Source organism: Orycteropus afer, unplaced genomic scaffold (genome assembly GCF_000298275.1).
Source record: "Orycteropus afer afer isolate SDZICR_OR568_19922 unplaced genomic scaffold, OryAfe1.0 scaffold00132, whole genome shotgun sequence".
NCBI classification, from domain to species: Eukaryota; Metazoa; Chordata; class Mammalia; order Tubulidentata; family Orycteropodidae; genus Orycteropus; species Orycteropus afer.
In genome coordinates this window covers 5,036,076-5,045,123 of record NW_006921719.1, presented here as the reverse complement: position 1 = coordinate 5,045,123, position 9,048 = coordinate 5,036,076, and the positions used below count along the sequence as shown (strand labels likewise).

Sequence of the window (9,048 nt, the reverse complement as noted above, 5' to 3'; positions counted from 1 at the left end):
ATTGTGGGGCTGGTGCGGGATCGGGCAGTGTTTCGTTCTGCTGTGCATGGGGTCGCTATGAGTCGGAAACGACTCGACAGCACTTAACAACAACAACAACAATAGGGTTGCTAGGAGTTCTGGTAGCACAGTGCCTAAGGCACTTGGCTGCTAAACCAGAAGGCTGGCAGTTCAAACCCACCAGCCACTCCTTGGAAGGCAGGTTGGGCAATCTACTTCCATAGTTATACCGCCTCGGAAACCCAAGGAGGGGTCGCTGTGGGTCGGGTCCGACTCGATGGCACATAACAACAACAACATAGGGTTGCTAGGAGCTCTGGGAGCATAGTGCCCAAGGCACTTGACTGCTAACCAGAAGGCTGGCAGTTCAAACCCACCAGCCACTCCTCAGAAGAAAGGTTGGACAATCTACTTCCGTAGCGATATTGTCTTGGAAACCGAAGGAGGGGTTGCTATGAGTCAGGTCTGACTCAACGGCACATAACAACAACAACATAGGTTGCTCTGAGTTGGAATCAACTTGATAGCACTGTTTCAGTTTCTTAGGCAAGTGATCATTAAACTACACCAAACTGTCTTTTGTTCTATGGCCAATGTCTCCAGTTCTGAAATAGGATAAATGAAAAAATAATCCAGTATATACATTTCTATATGTCCCTTCTAAAATACCATAATTTTAAGGACAGCATAAAATTTTCCATAGTGCTCAGAACATTTTAAATACAGTACAATTTGCTTTTATACACTAGAGTTACATCTTTGCTTTAGTATTTAGGAGAAACCTTTTACTGCAGATGTGGATGATACATTTTACTCTCACAGGATAACCAAAATAAAGGAAGGATGGAGGGGGCACCTGATCCAAACATGAACCCCACCCCAGTGTTCATATATACCTGTTATAGCATTTTGTTTGGAGCCAGGTTTGGCATGGATGGCTATGGTGACACAACCTTTAGGATCAACTGCCACAGGACCTAAGGAAGGAAGTAGTGTCGCCGGTTCCTTGCTCTGGCTTTTACCCTAAAACGACAACAACCACATTACAACCTTACAGTTACAAGATATTTTCCGATACTTTTAATGTGATTCTTCCACTATTCCCCTTCACTCTGACCAGGACAAACTAGGCTAATCAGTTGTGTCCAGGGATTTCTGGGAAAGTCACCATGAACTGGAAACAACTCCACAACAGGTGATTTGGTTTTAGAATGCTTGTCAGTCCTTCAAAGCTCAAAGCAATTCTTCCATGAAGTTTTCCCATCACCCCCACAAAGTGCTTTTTCCTGCCTTGAAAGACCTGATTCTGGCTTCCACATTTTAGGTCTGGTTCCTACCATCTACACTGTAGTTCCAATTCTTCAGGACAGGGACTATTTAAATTCATCTTTGTGTCCCATGCAGCAGAGCTAATAAATGTTTATGAACAACTAAGGCTGGAAGTGGTTATGTGTGTGTGTTTCAGGAGTAAGAGAAAGGGACAACAGTGACTGGTATCTATTACACAGTGACTGATATTTAAATGTGACAAGGAGCTCTAGTGGCTCAGTGGTTAAAGCATTCGGCTGCTAACAAAAATGTCAGGTGGTTCCAACCCACCAGCTGCTCAGCAGGAGAAAGATGAGGCAGTCTGCTTCCCTAAAGATTTATAGCCTTGGAAACCCTATGGAGCAGGCCTTCTACTGTGTCCTGTTGGGTCGCTATGAGTTGGAATCCGACTTGATGATGGCAGTGGGTTTGGATTTTGTGGTATGTGACAAGTTATGCTAGGAATTCCAATTCATTCAACAAATATTAAGCTCTGGGGCTGTTAAGCAATGAACACAAGCAAATAAAACAACACAGTTCTTCCTTAAAGGGCCTCGAACTGCAGCCAGGGAAAAAGTACAATTATAAAACACTGTGCTCAGTGAATCAGTAAGAGACACACACGGGATATTACTCCAGAGAAAGCCATCCAGCCTTGGGAGAAACCGGGAAAGCTGCCAGCAGAAGGCAATGCTTGAGTTGAATCTTAGAAACCCGGCAAGCTTTAGCCAAGCAAAGATGGTAGAAGGAAAGTAAGAGTGGTGTATTCTTGACAGAAAGGATGCTACTTGCGAAGCTAGGATGCCTCCAAAGGAAGCATAGGCTGTAGGGCGCTGCTGGAACATGAAACGCTAGATAAGGCCGGAGACCTCGGTCGGTAGACCCAGCTCTGGAAGAACGTCGTGTCCCCCCGCCAAGGCTAACTTCTTAATCCTACAGCACAGACGCCTGGAGAGTTGGGCAACCGGGCGGATGGCGGCGCCGCCTAGTGAGGCGGAGAGAAGACACCAGGAGCCGCAAATCCAGCCGGCTGTTCTGGGCCCCGGGACCGAGTGACAACAAACTGTTGGCAGTAGTTTCCACCCCCTCGTTCACTGCGCCCCGCCAGGCCCAAGCCTCGCGGGGTTCGCTTCTCCTCCCCTAGCGCTCCTCAAAGAACATCCCTGCGCCCCACCCTCTAACTGCCACAGGACTTTTCACTGGCCTTATTCGTCGCCTTCTTAGGCATCCTGGAGCCAAAAGAGAGCCAAACAGAATCCTGAGCTCTAAGAGCTGCCCTGAGCTGCCGGAGCCCGGTGCTGACCCTCAGCATCCCGGTGTGAGGAGGGACAATAAAAGGCTGCACGGCGCCGGAAGAGCCCTCTGCGCCTGCGCACGCAAAGGGAAAGAGCAGCCCCACTGCCTTCACGCACCTCCTCCGCCCTAGAGCGACATCTACAGGCCGGTAGGAACGAGTCTCGTCCTTCCAGAACCTACGAGTGGTCCCCTTTCGCACTGGATAGTGGCCAAGAAAGAGATGGAGAAACGGTGACCTAGTAGGGTCTTCTTACCATGTCGTGAATCCCACTTCAACTTTGGGGAAGTTGTATCACCTCTGGTCTTCTGTTTCCTTACTGGAAGATAACAAAAGAAGGTATTGTCACTTCTTCTATACTATTCCACAGGATTTGAGTCACCAGCATGGAGATGTGTGCAGAACCAGATATTTTCTCTCTCCTTCTTCGGCAGAGGGAGCCCCACGCTGCTTCCTGTGGCCCACAGGTGGATGTAAAGTCTAGTGCTGAATTAGCCCTTGTGTATATTTAATGTATTGATGGACCACCTACTTACCAGAGCCAAAATGTGACCTTGAGCATATCCCATTTGACTTTAGAGACCATCTGAAGAATAGATATGATGCACTGAACACTAGTGACCAGAGAACAGACGAGTTGTGGGATGACATCAAGGACATCAAACATGAAGAAAGCAAAACGTTATTTAAAAGACAGAAAGGAAGAGGAGACCAAAATGGATGTCAGAAGGTCTCCGAAACTTGCTCTTGAAATGAGAGTAGCTAAAGTGAATGGAAGCAATAATGATGATGTAAAAGATCTGAACAGAAGATTTCAAAGGGCAGCAGAGAAGAAAAAGTATTATATAATGAAATATGTAATGACCTGGAGTTGGAAAAGCAAAGGGGAAGAACATGCTCAGCATTTCTCAAGCTGAAAGAACTGAAGAAAAAAAATTCAAGCGTTGAGTTGCAATACTGAAGGTTTCTATGGACAAAATACTGAATTATGGCAGCAAGCATCAAAAAGAGATGGAAGGAGTACAGAGTCACTGTACTAAAAATAAGTGGTCAATATTGAGCCGTTTCAGGAAGTAGCATATGATCAAGAACCACTGGCATTAAAAGGAGTCCAAGCTGCACTGAAGGAATTGGTGAAAAAACAAGGCTCCAGGAATTGATGGAATACCCATTGAGATGTTTCAACAAACTGATACAGCATCGGAGGTGCTTATTGGTTTATGCCCCCCAAAATTGAAAGACAGCTACCTGGCCAGCCAACAGGAGGAGATCCATATCTGTGCCAATACCAAAGAAAGGTGATCCAACAGAATGTGGAAATTATTTTTAAAATGCCATTATTATCACAGTAAGTAAGTTTTGCTGAAGATAATTTTTAAATGGTTGTAGCAGTACATCAGCAGGGAACTGCCAGAAATTATAGTTGGATTCAGAAGAGGGCATAAATGAGAGATATATCATTGTTGATATCTAATGGATCTTGCCTGAAAGCAAAGAATACCCAAAACATTATCTGTGTTGAACTGACTGTGGAAAGGCTTTTGACTGTGTGTGTTCTGCTTACATAGTGCAGCTCTGACAAGAATATACCACAAATGGGATGGCTTGAACAAACAGGAGTTTATTCTCTTACAGTTTGGAGGCTTTAAGTCCAAGTTCAAAGTGCCAGGCTCTAGGGGCTGGGTGAAAGCCCCTCAACCTTGGGCTTCAGCTCTGCCTCCTGCTCTCAGTCCACTGAAGCTAGAGGCTTTTCTTCAGACAGCTGCTAGCTGCTGAGGCTGCAGCCCAACATTGACAAGTAAAAAGGCACAGTCCTGATGTTACCAAACCACACGGCAGGCCATTAATTCAAGTCCATTTAAAGTCCCAAGGTTGGCAGAGCATGGCAGGCTGCTGAACAATGACATAGCTACATGCAGGGTTCAAGCACATCATAAGCTAGAGACCATTCCCTAAGGCTTCTCCTTATATACAGGAAGCAGACCACATCCCTAGGTCAGCCACTCACAGTAGATTCCACCATGGAGTTGATTACCAGTCTCATCATGGGGAATACTACATCCAGCTGCCCAGCCACTCAACCAGGCCCAGCCAAGCTGACACAGAAACTTAACTACCATAGTGTGGATCATAAAAAAAAATTATAACATTGTGATGAATGAGATTTCATAATACTTAATTGTGCTCATGAGGAACCTGTACATAGAACAAGAGGCAGTTTAAACAGAACAAAAGGGTACTGTATGGTTTAAAATCAGGAAAGGTGTGCATCACGGTTGTATCCTCTTACCATACTTATTCAATTTGCATGCTGAGCAAATAATTTGAGAAGCTGGACTATATGAAGAAGAATGTAGCATTAGGATTGGAGAAAAATCTCATTTACAATCTGCAATATGCAGATTACACTACCTTGTTTGCTGAAAATGAAGATGATCTGAAGCACTTACTGATGAAGATTAAAAGCTGCAGCTTTCAATATGGATTACACCTCAACATAAAACAAAAATCCTCACAACTGGCCCAGTAAGCAACATTATAAATGGAGAAAAGATTGAAGTTGTGAAGGATTTACTTTTACTTGGATCCACAATCAACACCCATGAAAGCAGCAGTCAAGAAATCAACTAATGTATTGCACTGGGCAAATCTGCTGCAAAATACCTTTTTACAATATTAAAGAGCAGAGATGACACTTTGAAGACTAAGGTGCACTTGACCCAAGCCATGGTCTTTTCAATAGCCTTATATGCATGTGAAAGCTGGACAATGAATAAGAAAAACTGCAGAAGAATTGATGCATTTGAATTGGGGTATTGGAAAAGAATATTGAATGTGCCATGGACTGGTAGAATGAACAAGTCTGTCTTGGAGGAAGTACAGTCGGAATGCCCTTAGAAGAAAGAATGGCCAGACTTCATCTCTTGTACTTTGTGTTGTTAGAAGGGACCGGGCTTGGTAGAGAGTCAGCACAAAGGAGGAAGACCCTCAACGAGATAAATTGACACAGTGGCTGCAGTGATGGGCTCAAACATATCAACAATTGTGAAAATGATGCAGGACTGGGCAGTGTTTCTTTCTGTTGTACATAGGGCCACTATGAGTCAGAACCAACTTGATAGCACCTGACAACTATTTACCTTGTGCCATGTACTGAGGATCTCACAGTGTAAAAGGAATGGAAATACACTATGACCTGTGATGTTGTGAAAAATGAAGCTAGAGAAGTCAGCAGAGGCAAGATTTTGGAGTCACTGAAGGGTTTGGAGCAAAGGATTGGCATGCTCCAATTTGTTGAGTTTTAGAAAGATCATTGACTTAGTATGACCAACAGAGGAAAAATTGGAAGTAGGGAGATCTGCCACTTAATGGGAGATGGTGGCCCAAACCAGAGTAGTAGCAGCGGGGCTGGAGAAAGGGTCATTTCAAGGATATTCTGGAACTGGGATGATCAGATCTTGTGGAATGGCTGGATGTGGGAATAAGACTGCAGAGTCGAGGATGATGCCCAGGTTGGGACCCAAGGAATTGATTTGGGAGCCTGAAGTGATGAGTTGTTATTGACATAATGAGTTTGAGATAATAGTGAGATATCTAAGTAGAAATATTGAGGGAGTAAGTGATTATATGTAACTAAAGCTTGAGAGATTTGGGCTAGTGGTATAGATTTTTGAGTCCTCTTAAAATAGATGGTAACTGAAGCAATGGAAGTGGCTCAGAGTGTAGAGCAGGAGGTCTCAGCATAGAACCAATCCTAAGGGAAAGTAGAGAAGCCACTGTAAGTAGGCAGAGTTAGGAGTGAGATTAAGGCAATCACTGGAGGATGCTTCAAGAGGGAGTAGTGAACAGTGATGAAACCCACAGAGAAGACATTTAAGATGAGGACTGAGGAAGTGCCTTCAGGATTTAGAGGAATTCAGTGGCACAGGGGTTAAGGCATCCCTTTGCTAACCAAAAGGTTCGAAGTTCAAACCCACCAGCTGCTCTGTGGGAGAAAGATGAGGCAGTCTGTTTCCATAAAGATTTACAGCCTTGGAAACCCTATGGGGAAGTTCTACTCTGTTCTAGCAGGTTGCTGTGAGTTGGAATTGACTGAAAGGCAGTACTTTTTGGTGTTGATGACCCTGGCAGCAGCAGTTTCAGTGGCGTGGTGGGAACAGCAACCAGACTAGTGAAGTGGTAAGGTAAACTGGAGAGGAAGAAATGGAGATATAACAAATATACAGAATAATTCAATGAATTCACTGTGAAGGAGTAACTGGTACTGGAGAGGGACGTGACATTAAGGAATTTTTTTTCTTTTTACAAAATTGGATGAGAGTGTTGACAGGAATGTGCTAGAAGAGAGGTTACAGCAGAGGGAGGTTCCTGAGGTGGTGGGAGTCTGAGCATCAGTGGAGAGAATGATCAGTCTACAGGAAAACATAGGCAGACATTCCTTCCTTTATAAGAGGGAAAATTTAGGTATACACGTAGGCACGTTTATAGGCTTGGTGGTAGAAATTGAGTTTCTTTCATTAGCCAAGGGCAAGGAGATGTTAAAGCCTCGAGAGTGGGAGAGATTTGCATAGCCACTCTGAATGACAAATGAGACAAACCACTCTCACTTGGCAGCACTGCTGATCTAGTTGAGGTTGGAGAACATGAAATTATCATGGCTTCAATCTGTATTGTTATATGATTTAAAAAATTTGGGCTCTGCAGACAGGAAATTGAAGAAGGCAAGGCAGACAAGCGGATGGATCTAGAGAGTACAAGAGGAGAATGTTTCTATTCTACAGGTTAAAGTTGATGCCTTTGAATTGTGATGCTGGCGAAGAATATTGAAAATACCATAGACTGCCAGAAGAACAAAGAAATCTGTCCAGGAAGAAGTGCAGTTGGAATGCTCCTTAGAGGTGAGACTCGCCAGACCTGCTTTTGGCATGTCAGAAGGTACCATTCCCTGGAGAAGGATATCATGCTTGGTACACAGCATAGAAGGGGAAGACCTTCAGTGAGATGGACTGACACAGTGGCTGCAATCATGGGCTCAAGCATAGCAAGGATGGTGAGGATGGCATAGGAGAGGGCAATGTTTCATTCTTTGTACACAGGGTCACCATGAGTTGGCACCAACAACAGGTTAAAGTGATTAAAGATCAAAAGTGGAGCCTAACTGGGTAGGGAAAGAAGTGAAGAATGTTGAAAGAACAGAGAAGTCAAAGGGCTGGCAGTTTAGAGGTCCAATGACAGATATAATAATGAAAGCCAAAGGAGGCACTGAAGGGTGTGGTCAGAGGATGTTTGAATTTACTCTTTCAGAGGTGGAGGAATTGTAGATGATAGGTACATGATGCAGATATGAGAAGGAATGGCTGATATGAATGGTGAAGGCAACTAGAGATAAGGAAGGAAACTAGATTTGAATGGGACATCTGCATAGATAGTAAGGGCATTCAGCATGAAGGCTTGGGTAGTAGAAGATAGTAGACCAGGTATTAAACCAAAGTCACGATTTGTTTGAAATCAGTTAAGAATTTAAGTACAAAAGGTGAATCCACATTATATACCAGTCATTTGTACAGTTTATCTTGGGTGAAGTCATGGCAATTTCAATTAGAACTTTCACAGCTGTGTTGGAAATATAAAAGGGGGGGATGATAGTGAATTATTAATGGTATCTGGCAGTTGACTAAATGTGTGAGGGGAGAGGTGCCCTACAGAGAAATAACGATTCAGTATGTCCCAGGGTTGAGTCAGGAGTGGGCCATATGAGTGCTTCATCATGCACCCTAAGAACTGTGCCCCTGACTTAGTGCCTCCGTCCCTGGAAGGGAAGGGAGCTATGACCCAAACACACAAAACCTATTATAAATATGTTTGTGCCAGCCTGTTTTATTTAATCTTCCCTCAGTTTTTTTTAGTAAAGTTCTGTTAAAAATTTCATCTTGTTTTAGCTTTGCCAATGTAGAGAAAGGAAAAAGGATTTTTAATATGTGCAAACTACACAAAAGGGTATATGAGCTGTACACTCTGGGGCTGGAGGTGACAGAGGCAGTGGCACTGTTCCCTTTCTGGAAGGATGAAGTTTGTCTCATTCAGGAACAATTTCCAGACTTCAAATCTGGATGATTATAACAGGAAAGAAGAAAAAAGTTGTTTGAAGAAGGGAATAGAAAGGGAGGTGGAAGAATACGTTTTAGATACACTGCATCAGAAGATCTGGCTCTCTCTCTAATGCCCTAACAGCTTGTTTGTTGTTGTTAAGTGCCGTCGAGTCGTTTCCGACTCAGAGCGACCCCATGCACAGCAGAACGAAACACTGCCCGATCCCGCACCAGCACCACAATCCCTGCTATATTGAGCCCATCATCGCAGCCACTGTGTCAATCCATCTCGTTGAAGGCCTCCCCCTCTTTCGTCGACCCTCCACCCTACCAAGCATGACATCCTTCTCCAGGGAA

The 9,048-nt window shown here is 44.0% G+C and overlaps 1 protein-coding gene across 1 annotated transcript in view; it reads right to left on the bottom strand.

Moving 5' to 3' along the window:
* CUNH15orf40 (chromosome unknown C15orf40 homolog) overlaps positions 1-2,620 on the bottom strand; it is a 10,584-nt gene extending 7,964 nt beyond the window's left edge. The window contains exons 1-2 of the mRNA XM_007945173.1: positions 2,513-2,620; positions 897-1,023 (exon numbers count right to left, since the gene is read on the bottom strand). Of these exons, the coding sequence (XP_007943364.1) occupies positions 897-1,023; positions 2,513-2,620 (235 nt within the window). The remainder of the gene's footprint in view (positions 1-896; positions 1,024-2,512) is intronic.
* Between the last annotated feature and the right edge of the window lie 6,428 nt (positions 2,621-9,048).